The 19,801-nt window shown below is 33.5% G+C and overlaps 1 protein-coding gene across 1 annotated transcript in view; it reads right to left on the reverse strand.

Moving 5' to 3' along the window:
• The window catches only part of LOC114324346 (uncharacterized), a 71,570-nt gene extending 55,944 nt beyond the window's left edge, over window positions 1-15,626 (reverse strand). Inside the window, exons 1-3 of the mRNA XM_028272149.2 lie at window positions 15,360-15,626; window positions 11,661-11,788; window positions 5,550-5,710 (exon numbers count right to left, since the gene is read on the reverse strand). Of these exons, the coding sequence (XP_028127950.1) occupies window positions 5,550-5,710; window positions 11,661-11,788; window positions 15,360-15,500 (430 nt within the window). The 5' untranslated portion in view covers window positions 15,501-15,626. The remainder of the gene's footprint in view (window positions 1-5,549; window positions 5,711-11,660; window positions 11,789-15,359) is intronic.
• Between the last annotated feature and the right edge of the window lie 4,175 nt (window positions 15,627-19,801).

Here is a 19,801-nt window from a genome sequence, read left to right on the forward strand (position 1 = left end):
GAGAAAAGTAAAATAATGGTCATCGGCGAAAAGGAAGAAAATGAAGTAATTATAAAATGCAAAAATACTCAACTGGAAATAGTTACAGCATATGATTATCTGGGAAGTATTATTACCAATGATGGGAAAATAGACCTCGAAATAACAAACAGAACTAAAAAATCAAATAAACTGTACTACGCACTAGCGCCAATTCTGAGGAAAAAAGAATTGTCCCACGAAACAAAAATTAAAATATATAATACGATTGTGATACCGACGATACTGTATACAAGCGAAAATTGGACTTTACAGAAAAAGCATAATGGTAGGATAAATGCAATTGAGATGAGACATTTACGTGCTATAGCCGGAAAGACCAAATGGGATAGAATAAGAAATGAGACAATAAGAGGGATAACTAAACAGGAACCAATAATGAATAAAATAATAAAGAGGCAATTAAACTGGTATGGACATCTGATGAGAATGAAACCTAGTAGACTAGCAAGGAAAATTCACGAAACAAGGAATATTACAAAAAAGAAAAAAGGCAGGCCGAAGAAAAAATGGATACAGCAAATAGTAGAAGCAGGAAAAATCAAACAGAAAACGCTAGAAGAAATGAAACTAATAGCACAGGACCGAAAAGAATGGAAGAGATGGGTGAATATGTAGCTAAATTAAACCCAAATCCGACACCTGAAAGGGTATAAGGAAGGGAGAAAGAAAGAAAGAAAGAAATTTTCTGCGCAAAAAATTAAAGCCAAACTGCAAACTCAGTTTTTTGTGTTTTTTTCAAATGTGCAAACGGATTTTAAAAATTTCAGTATGTGTTTTTTCAGTCACAATTACTTTATGTTTGTTTGTTAATCCGGACCCGGATTTTTGTTGTGATTACTAAATGGGTCGTTGCAATGTAGTAAATAATAATGGATTATTGTTAAAATAAGTATTTGTTCATTAATTTTAATAATTTATTAGTAACAGTTAACAATACCTGCTTTTTAATCTCAGACTTCTTAAAAATTTTATTAAAATTTCAAAATTAAAGTCATTAAATTGTCTGGCCAAAAAATTGAAGTAACCAGTTAAACTTAGTTTTTCCTGCTCTTTTCAAATATGCAAACGAATTTTGAAAATTTTAATATAAAGGGTGTTGTTTCAAGGTCACAATGAATTTATAATTTTATTTTAGCCCGAACCTGGATTTTTCTTGTGATTAGTAGTTGGATGGTTTGGGTTCTAAATGAGACATAATATGTGTACCAAATATCAAAAAAATCTATAGGGTGGTTTTAAAGTTATGGGTCCAGAACAAATGGGCAAAACCGATTAAACACCATGTAAATCGGTTATAAACAACGGTGAGGCAATAAATGTAGTATATCTAGAACCACCTCAATGACCTCTATTTACCATTCAAGTATTTCTGTTTTCCGATGAAACACCCTGTATAATCTGAATATGGTAAAATCAGTAGATCAGAGGTACTAGTCTAAGAGCTAGAGGCGAGAAATCATCGTCATAAGTAATATGGAGTTTGGCATGTGAAATGTGCCTATTGTATGTTGATAATTATGACCCCTTTCAGGCTGACACCTCAGTGGATACAGGGAGTAGCAATAAGGGATGAAAGGGGAAAGTTAACGCAGTCATTAAATGTTTTCACCTCCTATTTTGTTAAACCTTCATCGATTTACATGAAATTTGGTGAGTAGTTAGAGCATACCTCATGAAATAAAACTAATATGGTGCCAACGTGCGCTTTTATCCTGGGGGTGGATGCCACCCCTTCTCAGAGGTGAAAACTATTTTATTAAAAATAATCGATAAACCACTAATCGATAGAGGGACAAATTTTAAGCAAAATTTATTACCTCTAATTATTAAAATAAATCAATACTTTTTGAGTTATTAAAGATCAAAGATTTGAATTTTTCGTGAAATAAATGCATGATGTAAAGCGGTTTTTCGTAAATAATTCAAAAAATGTAAGTTTTATCAAAATAGTTATGATTACCAAAATTGAAGATAATAAAAAATAAAAGAGATTTCTATTCGAAAAACCTTTCAGAATTAATAAAAAGTGAGTTATAGGTGATGGAATGTATATTTTTTTTCGGCTAGTACCCAAATCTATTTATTCAAGCTCAAATAAAGGGAAAACGGTGCATTTTATAAAATATATTTACTGAACACTTGTCAAAGTACTTAGAAATATGTATCAAATGAGCTCCCGGAAAAGTTGATACCATTAAACATTATGCTACAAACATTTTTCAAAGTTTAGGCTTCAAAAATTTGGAGCTTAATTATTATATTATTTATTATAAGTTTTTAAAATTATTTTAAGACATTTATATAAAATATAGCAAAAATGTATTTGAATATTATGTCAAATGTGCCCATTATTGGGTGTCCAATTTCAATTGGGTGTTCAGTTTCTGTACATATTCAGTTTATACAAAGGCGGTTCTAGACCAAAAAAAGTGGGGGACAAGGGAACACAACCGGTGAATAAACAAGATAACGTGCCTTTTTAACGAAAATTATAGTACAAAAGTACTGTAAAAACTGAAGGGGAGGGGGCAGCTGCCCCCTGCCCCTGGCTAGAACCGCCACTAAGTTTATATCGATAGAAAAAATTCAATTTAATATCGAAATAATATTTTAGTAACATACATTTAATTAATAATAATATGTTCTTTTTATCATTCGAAACTTCACGCATGTGCTCTTAAATTGACGCTATTTTATAGGTACTTGCTACTGTCATTTCGGAGTCGGCGTTTGTATTGAATATATATTATACCTATACTCCAAAAATATAACTGTTTTCAACATGGCAACAGAATACACTTGCGTCTAAAATCCAAGATGCAATCATAAACATAAGATTATATGTATAAAATTGTATCGATTTTAGTCGATGTGTAAAAAATATGAATTTCGCTCAAGAAATTCGCTCAGTAAAGTGCCTTTATAGCTCACAATATTTAAATAGTAGAATATAATTGCACATTAAACATAATTTTTAATTCTAAACAACTTTTCATAATAGCAATTTTCCATATTAGGAATATAAATACATAAAAAACAAAGTTTTCGTTATAATAATGCTCGCATTTTTAACTTGTTATATTTAAATTGTAATAAAACGAACTTAATAATAAATTATAGTCCTAACTTCATTCCCGAAATTCCTTTAAAAATTATTCTGTTAACTAATTTCAAAATAAACATATAAATAGCGTATGTTTTAATTTTCACTTTTTCCTAAAAACTCGAAAGGGTTCTCTTATTTTCATCATCACTTGCTTAGCTTTGATGTTATAAACTTCATCTGGAGCTCACTTGATAGGTATTCTTGAGTACTTTGACAAGTGTTCAGTAAATATATTTTATAAAATGCACCGTTTCCCGTTATTTGAGCTTGAATACTTAGATTTGGGTACTAGCCGGAAAAAATATATATTTCATCACCTATAACTCACCTTTTAATAATTCTCAAAGGTTTTTCGAATAATAAATCTCTTTTATTTTTTATTATCTTCAATTTTGGTAATGATAACTATTTTGATAAAGCTTACAGTTTTTGAATTATTCACGAAAAACCGCTTTACATCATGCATTTCTTTCACGAAAAATTCAAATCTTTGATCTTTAATAACTCAAAAAGTATTGATTTATTTTAATAATTAGAAGTAACAAATTTTGCTTAAAATTTGTCCCTCTATCGATTAGTGGGGCTATTTTTAATAAAATAGTTTTCACCCCCGAGAAGGGGTGGCATCCACCCCCAGGGTAAAAGCGCACATTGGCACCATATCAGTTTTGTTTCTTGAGTTATGCTCTAACTACTCACCAATTTTCATGCAAATCGATGGAGGTTTAACAAAATAGAAGGTGAAAACATTTAATGACTTCACCAACTTTCCCCTTTCATCCCTTATTGCTACTTCCTGTATCCACTGAGGTGTCAGCCTGAAAGGGATCATAGTTATCAATATACAATAGACACATTTCACATGCCAAACTCCATATTACTTATGACGATGATTTCTCGCGTCTAGCTCTCCGTCTATACTAAAAGACGTAAATATCAATTAACGAGCATATCAACTAATGAAACGGTAGTCTTATATGTAGATGATATGATACTCCTTGCGGATGCTAAGGGCTGCAGATTTAGGTTGATCGCACCACAAAGTACTTCCAGAGATGTGAATGGCTCTGAATACACAAAAATTATGATTGCCAGTAAGAACAAGATTAAAGAGGAAATAATCTACGTGACATGAAAAGCTTTAGAGAAAGTAGCCAGATATTACTTGGAATCTTCTTTGTCATCATAGTTCAGTCGAGACACATTAATCTCTGGCACTTGCTCATAAGACCTCTGTACCATACCCTTTTTTTTTCATTAAACTTCAAGTTCTGTGGCCTTAATGAAGGCCATAGGACTCATTGAAGAAACCGTAAGAAAAATAAAAAATAAACCAACGAGGAAAATAAACTTCCTGTAGCTGGCTGTATACCATAAATCACAAAAATACCAGGTTTTTTGTAAAAGGTATATTTTAAAATACCCTAAATAAGGGTCACAATAATACAAAACGTTTTCGGATTAAGAAATCCATCATCAGTGCTCTAAAAGCCAAAAAATAACATGCCTGAGCCACCAAAATATGTTGGGTAAAAACCCTTTAAATGTAAAATATTATGTTATAATACATATTTATATAAAATTTAAATGATGTTCTAGATATGCCTGGATGTTACCCAGGGCAACACAGGACTCTTCCCAGGTGGTTGGAATTTTTTTTTTGGAGAATACCTCACATATTGGATTTCAGAGTTGGCCATTGAAATCCAATATGTGAAGTTTTCTCCAAAAAAAATTCCAACCAAGTGGAAAGAGTCCTGCGTTGCCCTGGGTAACATCCAGGCATATCTAGAACATCAATTAAATTTTATTAAAAATATGTAACATAACATATTCGTTTACATTTAAAGGGTTTTTACCCAACACATTTTGGTGGCTCAGGCATGCAATTTTTGGCTTTTAGAACACTGATGATGGATTTATTAATCCGAAAACGTTTTGTCTTATTGTGACCCTTATTTAGGATATTTTAAAATATACCTTTTACAACAAATCTAGTATTTTCTAAAAAATAAACAAATAATCCAACATTATGAAGGATAGAAAAATGAGCTACAACTGGGTCACATATTAAGAAATGAAAAATATGAGTTAATGCGATTGGTGATACAAGGAAAAGTGAAAGAAAAATGAGGACCAAGGAGACATCGTACATTCTGATTCCAAAATTTAAAGCAGTGGAAAACGGCCAATAGAGCTCTTCAGAACTGCTACAGAGAGAGTAAAAAGGGCCGTGATCGTCAATATCCTTAAAGGATGAGGCATACTGAGAAGAATATTTTTTATTTTCAAGCTATATTATGCTGCTTTTATATATTTATTATTATTGTTTATTATTTCGTTGGTTATATTATTGGTTATTAAGTTGGTTTACGTGTATCATAAATAAAAAAAATCTTACCTTGTTCTAACGTAACATTATGTGGCAACTTATGGACCATGTGAACGGGCAAAACAACAATTTCAGCCCAAGCTCCATCCTTAAAAGTTCCTAAATTTTTGTTATTATCGTTACAAAAATGCGGTTGTCCTAAATGACACCACTCACAAGATAAACACGTACTAAAAACATTTAAATTAGTAAAGATCAACTGTAAAATTATTGTAACATTAACAGAAAATAAATTTTTTCTATGGATACAATGTGCAACTCCTCCCACTACTTACATACATTCAAAACGAAAAATTTCTCACGCAGGGAGAAAAGCGCGCCATTGCAGTGAGAAATAATTTCTCACTGGTTCTCCGCCGGTTTTCCATACATATGATCGTCGTTTCCATGGTAACATGCACAATACAAACACAGTTATTGTTGTCAAACAAAAAATGTGTTCAAGCAAAACTTACCAGGAATTACCTTGCAAAATTGTTCAAATATAACTGTTAATTATAATTTTAAATAAATAATAGTTATTAAGGTGCCAAGGGTATTATAAGAATAATAACGCCTGAGGTCAATGATGTATAGAACGAGGGCCTTCGGCCCGAGGTATATACGTTGACCGAAAGCGTTATTATTATAATACCCGTGGTGCCTTCAACGTTTAATGTCCGACTAAATTATTCTTTATATGCAAAAAATTTGAATGAATTTTGAATTAGTTAGTTTTCAATAAGTACATTTACCAGAAATAGTCGTAACGTAATTGTGGTAACCATAGTTTTACTTAGAGTTTTATTTGTCAACTTGACAGTATTTAACTCGTTATTTAAATTTGATAGGCCCTAGGGCGTTATTTTTCAATAACACGCCCTTGGACGTTATATCGTACTTATAGGCAATTGATTATGTACTATAGAAAGGAACTACAACGTTAACGGAGTTTTATTATTTCATATGGTCAATGAATCTCTATATATCAAAAAACCGCGGAGTGCTACCATTTAAAGGGGTGCGTTTTTGAGAAATGGGTGAATTAGTCCCTGGGCACAGGTTACATTAGGGTGAATTCTATGCACTGTTGGTACAAACACGTCTACATAAAAATTGTTTCTGGTTAAATTTCCTATCTAAATATAACTTTTTAAAGTCAAAGATTCTTTTTCTTACAAAAATATATTCAAAAGAAAAACCACAAAGAAACCCAAAAGAAAGAAATTTTGTTTTTTGTCCCATAACTTTTGTCCTCGGGGATATAGGTATAGCCATTGCTTCAGAGAAAAAAAACTTACATATTTTCTCTTTAAAATGATGTTTGGTAGAGGTCATTAGGATTCACAGTTTTCGAAATATGATTTTTCAAAGTTCACCACTCACAGCAATTTTGAGCAATTTTCCTTGTTATTTCGCAAATATTGTTCTGTAACTTTTTTCTACGTAACTTTAGGCATATGCAATGGTACATGTAAGAGGAATAGAAATAACTTGCCTTTAAAATGTTCTACTGTATAATGTTGTGCGACTTCTTTTAAAGAGGTTATCTTTTTCAAGATTTTATACTTTTAACGAGTTTTTATATTTTTTACGATTATTTTTTAAATTTCCCATTATTACTTTTTTTACATTTAGGTATATATTATATAATAAAAAAGAAAGCTTATTCTGTTTAATTTAAAATGGTGTATTATAAAAAATTCTAGGATTATTTTTGAATAAGATATGCTTTTTCCAAATGTAATAAGTACTTGCAACGATTTTTGATTTTAGGATTATTTTTTAAATTTCTCATTATATAACTTTTTATGTGATTGTGTGTTATGATTGAATCTTATTTTTTATAGGTAATACTTTGTATCCACTTGACTCGGCCGGGCAAACTTCAAAATATGGATTAATTCCAATATTTGCTGTCAAAGCTCCTGCACCACAAGCTTTGCTTGAACAAATAGCATGTAAATGTACGAAATGATGTACAAAAAACTGAGGTTGTAGGAAGATAGGAATTAGTTGTTCAATATTCTGCAAAGGGTGCATGTGCATGGATACTAATTGTGGGAACTCTAAGGTAACTGAGGTGTCAGAGGAAGATATTGAAGCTAATGCTAACGAAGAGATGGACTTTGATTTTGAAAATTTTTTAAATGTCAACGTTTAAATAATTGTAACTAAAGTGATGTTTTCTAAGACTAATGTTTATATAATTTTTTAAAAGAAATAATTTTAAATAATACAGGTAAAAAATATTAAAGAATAACTCGGTTTTCATTATTTAAATATAGATGATACATGATACACCATTTTAAAGAACAGAAAGTAAGCCCTCTTTATTGAGCAATATATAGTATATTCATGTACAAGAATAAAAAATTATAATGAGAAATTTCAAAAATAATCCTAAAATTAAATATTACTGCAAGTATTTATTACATTTTGAAAAATAATATCTTATTCAAAAATAATAATCTTAAAGAATGTAAAAAATAATATTTTTTATATTAGGTATTTAATAAAATATACTATATAATATGATATTATATTATATTATATATTATATAATATTATATAATATATAATATATTATATAATAATATTATTTTATTTTTATATTATATTATAAAAAATTGTTAAGTATAAAACCTTGAAAAACCATAACCTCTTTAAAAAAAGTCGTACAATGTTATACAGTAGACCATTTTAAAGGTAATTGATTTCTATTCCTCTTACATGTACCATTGCATATGCCTAAAGTTACGTAGAAAAAAGTTACAGAACAATATTTGCGAAATAACAAGGAAAATTGCCTAAAATTGCTGTGAGTGGAAAACTTTGAAAAATCATATTTCGAAAACTATAAATTCTAATTACCTCTACTAAACAATATTTTAAAGAAGAAATATGTAGATTTTTTTCTGTACAACAATGTCTATATCTATATCCTCGTGGACAAAAGTTATGGGACAAAAAACAAAATTTCTTTCTTTTGGGTTTCTTTGTGCTTTTTCTTTTGAATATATTTTTGTAAAAAAAAGTATCATTAACTTTAAAAAGTGATAGTTAGATAGGAAATTTAACCAGGAACAATTTTTATGTAGATATGTTTATACCAAAAGTGCATATAACTCACCCTAATGTAACCTGTGCCCAGGGACTAATTCACCCATTTCTCAAAAACGCACCTCTTTAAATGGTAGCACTCCGCGGTTTTTATATATATAGATGTCCATTGACCATATGAAATAATAAAACCCCGTTAACGTTGTAGTTCCTTTTAGCTATCTTATTTTGAATATAATCAATAGCCTATTAATAGACTTCGAAATAATGTCACTATTTGTCAAATAATAGACCAGTCGGACATTAAGTATATAAATATTAAGAGTATTAAATACCTACATAATATATGTATATGTATTTTATTTCAATTTAGGCATATAATATACCTCTCCTCTCTCTTCAATCCTGACCCCCCGGACGGAGTGTAGTGGTCGACGTGATGTCGTGTATTGTCCGTCTCCAAAGATCTCTGTCTCTGGTCATTTCTTTTAACTCATGCATAGGTCTTTTGCATATTCCTGTAATTTGATCGATCCATCCTGTTGGGGATCTTCCTCGTGATCTTCGGCCTTCCACCTTTCCTTGTATAATGAGCCTTTCCTTGTTTTCTGTGTTTGCTCTCATAACATGTCCAAAGTATTTTAATTGTTATAGATGGACTTTACTGGAGAGTCGTTGGCTAACTTTTAGCTCTCTTAAAATTGAATTATTTGTTCTATGATCGTTCCAAGGAATTCGTAGCGTTCGTCTCTAACAGAACATTTCAGTGGCGTCTATCTTTCTTCTTTCCGAATTTCTCAGGGTCCAAGATTCACATCCGTAGGTCAGTATTGGGAATATTAAGCAGTTGATCAACCTCATCTTTAACGCTCTTGAAATTTGACAGTCCTTCCATATTGTGGTCATTTTTGCTGTGGCGACTTTTACTAGATCACATCTACGTTTTATTTCTTCCTGTAGTGACCCTGTGTTTGTGATTAATGATCCCAGATATAAGTATGAGCTCACAACCCCAAACCGATCAATTGTGGTTATGTGTGGATGATTGTTATGTAGTCTATCCACTATCATGATCTTTGTCTTTGATACGTTTAATTGCAGACCAAATATTTGACTTTCGTCTTCAACCAGTCGTATTGGATCAATCAGCTCTGCCTGACTATTTGCAAGAAGGGCGGTGTCATCTGCGAAACGTAAGTTGTTTATTTTATGACCATTTATTGAGATGCCTTTTTCTATCCTTCAAGTGCTCTTCTCATAATATGCTCTCCATATATATTGAATAATTGTGGAGATAGTATACATCCCTGTCTGACACCCCGTTCTGGATGAAATTCGTTTGAAAGTGTGTCAAGTCGTATAGTTCAGTTATAAGCGAAATAAGGTGTTGGGGTACGCCTACTTCTTTTAGTTTTCGCCACTTGACCCTGTCGAACGCCTTACAATATGTACAGCCTATAAAGCATATGTACAGTGGAATATTGAATTCCCTAGATATTTCGATTATCTGTCTTATATTCAACAGGTGTTCTCGAGTACCTCTACCTTTGGTAAGTCCAGTTTGCTCTTGTGGAATTTCTCTTTGAATTTATCTTTCTCTCAGATATGATCTTACTGTTTGAATTGAAGATCTCCAGCTAATATTGGTAAGTATGTAATCTATTTGATTTCTAGACCTATCTCCAGGACTTTTCCAAGTATAAAGTCGACGTACGTGGTGTTTAAATCGAGTAGTATTCATGATAGAATAATTGTTTGTGATAGCAAACTCGATTAAACGGTCACCTATTTCGTTTCTCTGTCCTATACCGAACTTCCCCAGTATATTCTTTATGTCGTCATTCTGTGTAGTGTTGCCAACTTTTGCATTGAAGTCGCCACCCTCGATCTTTATGTCATCTGATGTGCTGGTTGGCGCTTAAACTTGTATGATATTAAGTTTATGTGGTTTGCCTTCCAGTTTAAGGAGAACTATCCTATCGCTCACAGCTTTAAATTCGACGACAGACTTTTGTAATCTTGGTGAGACCAGAATGGCAACACCTGTATAGTTCTGGGTCTCAGCGCCAGAGAAGTAAATATAATTGCCATTATGTGTTCTGAAGTGGCCGTCTCCTAACCAATGAGTTTCAGCTGGTCCAGAGATTTCTATATTGCATCTTGCTAGCTCATTTTCAATAATTGCTAGCTTACCTGTGATCGTCTTTAGTTCTTGTACGTTCCATGTACCGACCTTTAATATCTGTCTGAGTTTCAGCTTTTCCTTTTGTAGACCAGTAGCTGAATTTCCACACGATGCCTGGTCATTAACATTTGCGTGGCTGGTGGCCAATTTTGCACTACTTGACCCAGACTCAAGGTAGCGCTGGTCGTCAACCGTCGTCAATGATTATGCAATGGTTTCCTCTGCCCTATTGCATCGCAGTATCACAACCTTTCTGCTGATACAGCTCCGCTTGTGAAAATCCAATGATAAGCCGGTTCAGGATAATTTCCTATACGCCTTAACTTGGTACTGGCGGTCGATGCTACCCTCCGTCAGGAACGTTTATCGACCTTCCGGTCAAAGTTTGAGGAATGTAGAAGTGTGTGAATGGCGAGAAGCGCAAGTTACGCAGTTTGTGTGTAGGGTGTATATGCCACACACACACCCGCGCAAAATGGACCCCATCCACTCAAACACGGTCAAAAGGACTCATCCAACACACGGGGTGTGTTGCTAAGATAGGTTTTAGGTAAATAGGCAGGTAAAGGACGAGATGGAATTTTAAGTAGGGACAACGGTCAGTTGCTCCTGCAGTCGCTTCTTACGACAAGGAGGAGATCCTGTGGGTGTATTCTACTTAGTGGCTCGCATCCCACACGGGGAGTGGAGAGTAATATACCTAAAAGCACCGAAATTATGTAATTTTGAAGTTTGAACTCTTGACAACAACGCATCCATAGAAAATGTACAATGTACAACACGTGAGAAAATGACATCTTTCTTCCTCGCTTGATTTGCGGCTCGTGAGAAATATGTCTGTTTTCGCACTTGTTGTACAATATACTATTTAATAACTGAAACCAAAATCTTACTCATTAGGGTCTCCAGCAACTTTATCTCCTACTTTAAAAATTGTTACATCTTTTCCAAAATCCACTACAGTTCCAGAAAACTCATGCCCTAGAATTAAGGGTCGATCTTTTACTACTGGAAACTTTCCCTAAAAATAAATGTACAAATCGATACCTACAGTACAGGGTGTACCATTAAGAATATCCAATCCTGAGTTGTAGATTCTAGACCTCAAAATATTAAGATTTAACCCAAATTACTTAAATAAAATATGGCTCCTTTTACCGAGTTACGGGGTGTTTTATTTAAAAATTAAAAAATTATTTTTACCCTGTACTTTAAAACTATTTGACGTATCCTTATCATACTTGGCAGAAAGTATGGCTACTATACATCCTATTAAATTATCATAAATAAGCGTTTCTAGCTACTACCAGAGACGTACGACAGAGGATAGTGAGTGGTTGACCCTCCTCAAATTATACGCCACTGGGGGAATTAATATTTAAGCGCAATTTTTAGATTCTCTAATACTTTCTATGTAAATAATAGACTCTTCATTGGTAACGATAAAGTCGTTAGTTTTTGAGATATTTGAAGTTAAAATGAAACGGCACAGTTAATTTGATTAATGTCCGACTGGTTTATTATTTGACAAATAATGACATTATTTCGAAGCTATTAAGTACGATATAACGCCCAAGGGCGTGTTATTGAAAAATAACGCCCTAGGGCCTATTAAATTTAAATAACGAGTTAAATACTGTCAAGTTGACAAATAAAACTCTAAGTAAAACTATGGTTACCACAATTACGTTACGACTATTTCTGGTAAATGTACTTATTTAAAAACTAATTAATTCAAAATTCATTCAAATTTTTTGCATATAAAGAATAATTTTGTCGGACATTAAACGTTGAAGGCACCACGGGTATTATAATAATAACGCTTTCGGTCAACGTATATACCTCGGGCCGAAGGCCCTCGGTCTCTACAGCATTGACCCCAAGCGTTATTATCCTTATAATACGCTTGGTTACCTTAATAACTATAATGTGTTGTGTCGCTTCATTTTTAACTTCAAATATCTCGAAAACTAATGATTTTATCGATACTAATGAAGACTATATCATTTACATAAAAAGTATTGGAAAATCTAAAAAAATATACTAAACTAGCAATTCCGTCAGTGGCGTAGAATTCGGGAAGGGCTAACCAGTGACTTTCCCCTGTCGTACGCCTCTGGTAGTAGGCAGAAATGATTATTTGGCATAATTTAGTAGGGTGTACAGTACCTACACTTTCTGCCAAGGATGATAAGGATATGTCAAATAGTTTTAAAGTACTGGGCAACTTCGTATCCAGGATGATATCCTAAGGGGGGTTACAACTACTGGAAGGTCCCTGGGGGTATGGTGTTAAGCGTATAGAGCTCAAAGTACATCCCAATGGGGGGTTATAACCTCCAAAACCCCTACTGGTTACGCCTATGGTACTGGGTACATACTGTTTTTAAATGTTAATCATATGAATCATATTTTATAAAGTAATCAAAATAACTGTGCAGTTTTATTTTTAACTTTAAATATCTCGAAAACTAATGACTTTATCGTTACCAATGAAGAGTATATTATTTACATACAACGTATTGGAGAATCGAAAAACTGCGTTAAAATACTAATTCCCCCGGTGGCGTAGAGTTTGGGAAGGATTAACTATTCTCTATCCCCTGTCGTACGCCTCTGGTAGTAGCTACAAACGTTTATTTATCATAATTTAGTAGGGTACATACTGTATAGTAGGTGTGTATAGTGTGTAGTATAGTGTGTAGTATAGTGTGTAGTACTTAGTAGGGTGTATAGTAGCCACACTTTCTGCTAAGTATGATAAGTAAACGTTAAATAGTTTTAAAGTACTGGGTAAAAATAGTTTTAAAATTATTATAATAAAACTCCCTGTAACTCAGTAAGGAGCCACATTTTATTTAAGTGATTTGGGTTAAATCTTAATAATTTGAGGTCTAGAATCTACAACTCAGAGATTGGACATTCTTAATGATACACCCTGTGTTTCTAAATAAGTATGACAAACTTTATTGGATAATTTTGCATAAAAAAAATAATGACAGTTTGTTGTATAAATGTATGTCCGCAAATGCTTCGTTTCTGAGATACAAGGTGTTGAAATTTTTCTTACAAACTGACGATTTATTGCTCTAAAACCGATTGGGATATGCAAATGAAATTTGGTGGGTTTTAAGAGATAGTTATCGCGCATTTTTGACATACAATTAAGAATTTTATAATCACTATTGACGCGCATACGCTAATGGTCTGAATTTTTCAAAGAAAAACAATAGTTTATTAATATTTAATTAATATAATTACATAAAATACAACGTATCTTTTACGGATTTGCAAATTATTTCATCAAAAAGTTGACATTATAATAGGAAAAATCAGACGATAATATAGGTCCACTGGATTCTGGTGTCCAGAAACTCTCCTGAAAACGAAGAACGCAGATTCCTTAGACACTTTTAAGACAATTTAACACAATTCACCTAGACCGAAAACGCTTCCTAAGGGAGCTAGAGCTCTTTAAAGATGGCGTCTTGTAATTATTTTTTTTTGTAAATACTTCAGATAGCTTCTTTTTAGAAAAACAAAAACTGCTACACCCATTTATGTTACAAAGATAAATCAATTCCATCTATTGCGAATTTCTAGTACCGAGCATAGGTGCCCGTTTTGGTAGAGTAACGGGTATATATTTTATCGCATAACTTTTTTGCCTTTAACTTTTAAGCATTTTGACACTGGATTATTAAATTGTGAGGTACTTTGGTACTAAAAAGTAGTCTTGCTTTAAGTCGGTAGGATGCATCGTTTTCTAGAAAAATTGATTTAAATTTTTTTTTCAGAAAATTGTTTTTTGAATTTGAAAAAAATTATAAAAAACGGTGTATGTACCTTGTTTTACCGATTTAATGCAAGAGTAACTTTTAGAACTAGAATGCCTCATAATCTAGTGTCAAAAATTTAAAATCTAGTGTCAAAAATGCTTTAAAGTCAAAGACAAAAAGTTCCGCGATAAAATAACCGTTGCCCAACCCAAAACGGACGCATATGCCCGGTAATAAAAATTCGCAATTAAGAAAATCGATTCGTCTCGGAAAGATAAATAAAAGTACTAGTTTTTGTTTTTTGATTTATAAATAGATTTTGTATTGAAATGTTTTTTCAAATGAAAATTTTCAAATGGATTTTTCTAGAAATCGGTGCATCTTACCGACTTAAAATAAGAGTATACTAGAATACCTTACAATTTAATAATCCAGTGTCAAAAATGCTTAAGAGATAAAGATATGCGATAAAATAGACGTTGCCCTATCCAAAACGGACGTCTATGACCGGTACTAGAAATTCGCAATTGATGGAGATGGAATCAATTTACCTCTGGGAGATAAATAGGCGTACCAGTTTTCGTTTTTTTAATGAAAGCGTTCTGGAGATATTTAAAGAAAACTAATTACAAGATTCCATCTTCAAAAAATTATCAAAATATCATAATTATCTTAACAAATTATCTTCAAAGAGCTCTAGCTCCCTTAGCTCCATTTTCGGACTAGGTGAATTGGGTTAAATTGTCTTAAAATTATCTGAGGAATCTCCGCGAGAGGTTCTGGACACCATGTACATTAAAATATTATAAATACCTCAATCATATGAAGATCCGTTCCGCATATTCCAGAATAGGCTACTTTGATTAAAACATCATTAGCGTCCGTAATTCTCGGTATAGGTACCTCAACAAATCGAATCTCTTTCTTTTGCGATATTAACTGTATAGCTTTCATTCTAATGATTGATTGTGGTCTGAATTTGTTATTAACAATATTATAGTCAAAATTCTACTAAGCGAAGATAATTTCTGTTTCTAATGATTGATTGTGGTCTGAATTTGTTATTAACAATATTATAGTCAAAATTCTACTAAGCGAAGATAATTTCTGTTTGTTTTTCCTAAAGTACAAATTTAATAGACTAAGAGCCGGTATAGGTGAAATTGGCTAATCATTTTAGGCATAATAAGGCCGTCCGCACATGGGTCGACGCTCGATGTAGTCAACTCGATTCCAGTCGCGTATGTATCTCCCCGCCACTCAAGTTCCTTCGTTGTGGCATTGAGCTCCGTAGACGGGGAGTTTAGGATTGCAAATCTCCTCGTCTTGTACGACTCTCGTCCCTTGCGATCGGTAGCGCACGAAAAAGGTCGAGTGAGACGCATGTTTCCAGTCATGGAGCTAAGTTTATTTTATTTGTTTCCTTCGTTTTTTGTTGATTTTTTCGCTCAATTAAATTTTATTTTTTTTAAGATCGGTGAATGCAATGTTCATTGGTTGCAGTACTAGTAGCTTTGTGGAAATACATATTGTTTGTAATACAAAATTCTGAAAACATTGGACTTCTGTTTGTAGGTGTTTACTATAAAATTCGTTGGTGAAGTAGAAAAATACCCTCAATTGCAGTCCCGAATTAAGAATCTTGAGGCCCCTAGGCAACCCAAGCTATGAGGCCCCTTAAGAAACCTAGGCTTTCTCCGTTTTTAATAATTTTCATTTTGACCATGTCCGTTCGCCTGTTGCGAAATAATCCAAAATGATTGTGAAGCAGGAATAAATTATTTGCCCTGCAAGTCTCGAAGCTGGGCTATAAAATATTTGAACTGCTCTAGTTTATCTTCAAGTTCAGATTCAATATCATCAGGATAGTTTTCATGTAGTTTTGAAGCACATTCATTTATTTGAGTATTTCTAAGTATATAAAAACACACAAAAGACCAAATACTGAGTTCACTGACCCGTACACTGTCAACCGACGACTCAGCTCAGTAATTAACTTGTCGAACATTGGTGGATACGTTTTAACTTTTAACTTTTGCCCACCCTGTAGAAAAACTTCATTGGAATTCATCATCAAAATGTAGTTTTCTTGCTCGTTTTCCTTCACTTGCTTCGGAATATTTAGAGTATTGTAGATCGCAGGTCTTCTGCTCGTAGAAGCAAAATTATATATTTGGGATATTAGAACTCCAAAAGTGAATTTAGAAGTTAAACTACAGTTTAAAGTTCAATCTCTTCTCTCTGTAATGATGTACTAACAGCGTTGATTCGTTCTAAAATTGTTGCCCAAAACTCATTCATTATGAATGTTTCTTTTTTTGACATTTCTTTCAACAAGCGCTTAGCCTCATGAACTGTTTCAGCTTTCTGATTAGGGTCTTCAGCAAAAGTATGAAGAGCAGATTCGAAAGCATTGTAATCTTTAGACAAAGGTCTTGTTGCATGTGCCCTTGCACTCCACATATAATGCTGATTGTTCTTTTAAGCTCTAGATCAGTGATTCCCAAAGTGGTCCAAATGGACCCCCAGGGGTTCACAAGAGACTCAAGGGGGGTCTACGTTGGCGTGAAATAAAAATTGGGGGTTCGAAAGTTGTGAGTGGGGGTCCACGAAAATTTTATAGTCCAGATTTAAAAAAAACCTGATCAAAAGGAAAGCAGACATTGCGTATTTGAGATATTAGTTCAAAAAATTTAATGACATTAACTTGCAGTTACAAGGGGATAACCTAAATTTAATAAAAACGAAGAGTAGTTTCGGCTTTTCTTGGAAAATTGAAATTTATGAAGCAAAATATTAGTCGACGCGAATTCTCACAGTTTCCAAACTTTTCACATGCAGCATGTCTTGATGAAGATATTCAGACATACGTTCAACATTTAGATGCGCTGCATGATGACTTCAAAAACAGATTTGAAGATATTTTGATGATGGAAATACCACCATGGGTCATAAAATCCATTTGACGAAACGGAAGTGGCGGATGTGGTATTACAAGAGGAACTACTAGAGCTCAGCATCAATGAAGAGCTGAAGGTGCAATTTAAAAAAGGCTATCAAACATTTTGGCTGCAGGCAGAAATACCTGAAAAATATCCTGGGCTGTGGGAAATTGCGAGAAAACTTTTGATAGCGTTCCCTCGTCATACCTTGTCGAAAAAAATTTTAGTGTCGTTACAAACCTATTACCAAAAAAAAGGAGCACGTTAAACATCACAGAACGGGGAGATTTGCGGTTAATCCTTATAAAACTGAAGCCAAATATTGATAATTTGCTGTCAATCCATCAAGTACATCCCTCCCATTAAAATTATGAGTATTTTTTTTATTATTTATTTGCATATTTAAAGTAACGTAACGTTATTAGTGTTTTATTTTAATTCTTTTAGTCTGATATTATTATCATTTTAATGAATAGATAGTAAGAAAATATACCAATTTTTTTTCTTTATTTTTACCACTCCGAATTTAGCACTATTTTCAAAGACAAAGAACAGGGGTTACCGATGTAATTTCCCGAATTGCCACCCTGAAATGGAATTGAGTCGGACACGTCGCCCGAATCAGTGATGAGAGGTGGACGAAGAGATTACTTGAGTGGAGGCCGAGATTAGACAAAAGAAGTAGAGGAAGGTCACCTACTCGTTGGACTGACGATCTCAAGAAAATGTCAAGAAATTGGATGCAAAGTGCTCAAAATAGAGCACAATGGACAAAAATGAGGGAGGCCTATGTCCAGCAGTGGACGCAAAGAGCTGGGTGATGATGAATGAGGATGAATTTAGGGTTGGAACTCCCCCGCGACGCCAATTTCCATCGTTAGATCTTCACATTTGGGACGAGTTTTGGGAATATGGTAAAAATGTAGCAGCAGGGGGTCCACCGAAACTAGTAAATTTTTAAAGTGGTCTACAAGAAAAAATAGTTTGGGAACCTCTGCTCTAGATCATGGGGAATGGGATCGCTTAATGGAGTTTCATTTAAGCATTTGATCATAACTTCCTCACGGTATTCCCAAAATACGATATTCCATTTGAGGAAGAATACGTTAGCCAATCTCTTTTAATTTTTGTTCCACCGATATATTTTCGAAAAACCATAGATTGTGTAAAAATCTTGTAATACCTTCAAAATTTCTTTTTGATGCTGGAAAACTTCGAGATTTTTACATTCTGAAGACTTTTCCCAATCTAAAATGTTCGTACTTCTTCAGTTATTGTATTTTGTAACCCTATGTCGTTTTCCGAATTTAGGATCCAATTTATCTTTAACTTCAATTTCTATCTTAGTTTCGGTTTCTGTTTCTTTAACTTTTTGAACTGGAATAGAGCTGTCGTTACATGTTTTTCATCTTCTTCAGTTATGGAAGCTATGTTTCCCTCAGTTATTTCTGTTTAATCACGTGCATTTTATTGGTTGCAGCTTTACTAGCTGTGGATCTCTGTGTGAAACTGAGTTTAAATAATTTTAGGTTCTGTTTTCGATCTTGATTAAGGATATTTTCTTTCTTCTGCATTTTCTTGCGTTTTTCTGGTCCACTCTCGAATCTTTTTTCTTATTTCCATCTGTAGTACTGTTCCTTCAAGCAAAGAGCGATTAGCGATTTATTCTCACAACATAAACTTTCTATGTGAACAAAAGTATGCATATTGTACTGTAGTTTTATAAATCCACCATCACTTTTATGGTACTTATTGCGCGATATTTGAATTTTTCAACATTTATAGTGTTTATTTAATTCTAATTATTAATTTTTCGTTTTGGGCTCTGCAGGCCCCCTTTGGGGCCGAGGCCCCTAGGCAACTGCCTACTTTGCTTATTGGTTAATCCGGCGCTACTCAATTGTATAATGGTCATTGAATACAAATTATGTAACAATACCGTACTTTTGACAGATCGAAATAGTCGTTTTGGTTGATACAGTGGAACCCCGATAAGTCGGCCTCTGATAACCCGGAAGTCCGGCTAACCCGGACTGATTTTCATCGGACAAAACAAACATTTTTTCAGTTTGACCAAGAAATTTTGTACCAATTTTGTACTAAAAAATGAACAATACTGTATACAACTGTACGTAATTTAGATGCACTGTGCATATTTATTTCATGTTTTTCAACTATAATGGAGTTTATCTGTAAGCATACCGTGGGGGACAGAGTTGCTCGCGTCCGTGGTCTATCGTAAGGTACGATCACACGTGTCCCCTGGGTAACGCTAAATGAGCAGCAGCGATTCGTCGTTACGCGCGCTGATCC

The sequence above is a fragment of the Diabrotica virgifera genome, chromosome 3 (genome assembly GCF_917563875.1).
Source record: "Diabrotica virgifera virgifera chromosome 3, PGI_DIABVI_V3a".
In the NCBI taxonomy this organism is placed as follows: Eukaryota; Metazoa; Arthropoda; class Insecta; order Coleoptera; family Chrysomelidae; genus Diabrotica; species Diabrotica virgifera.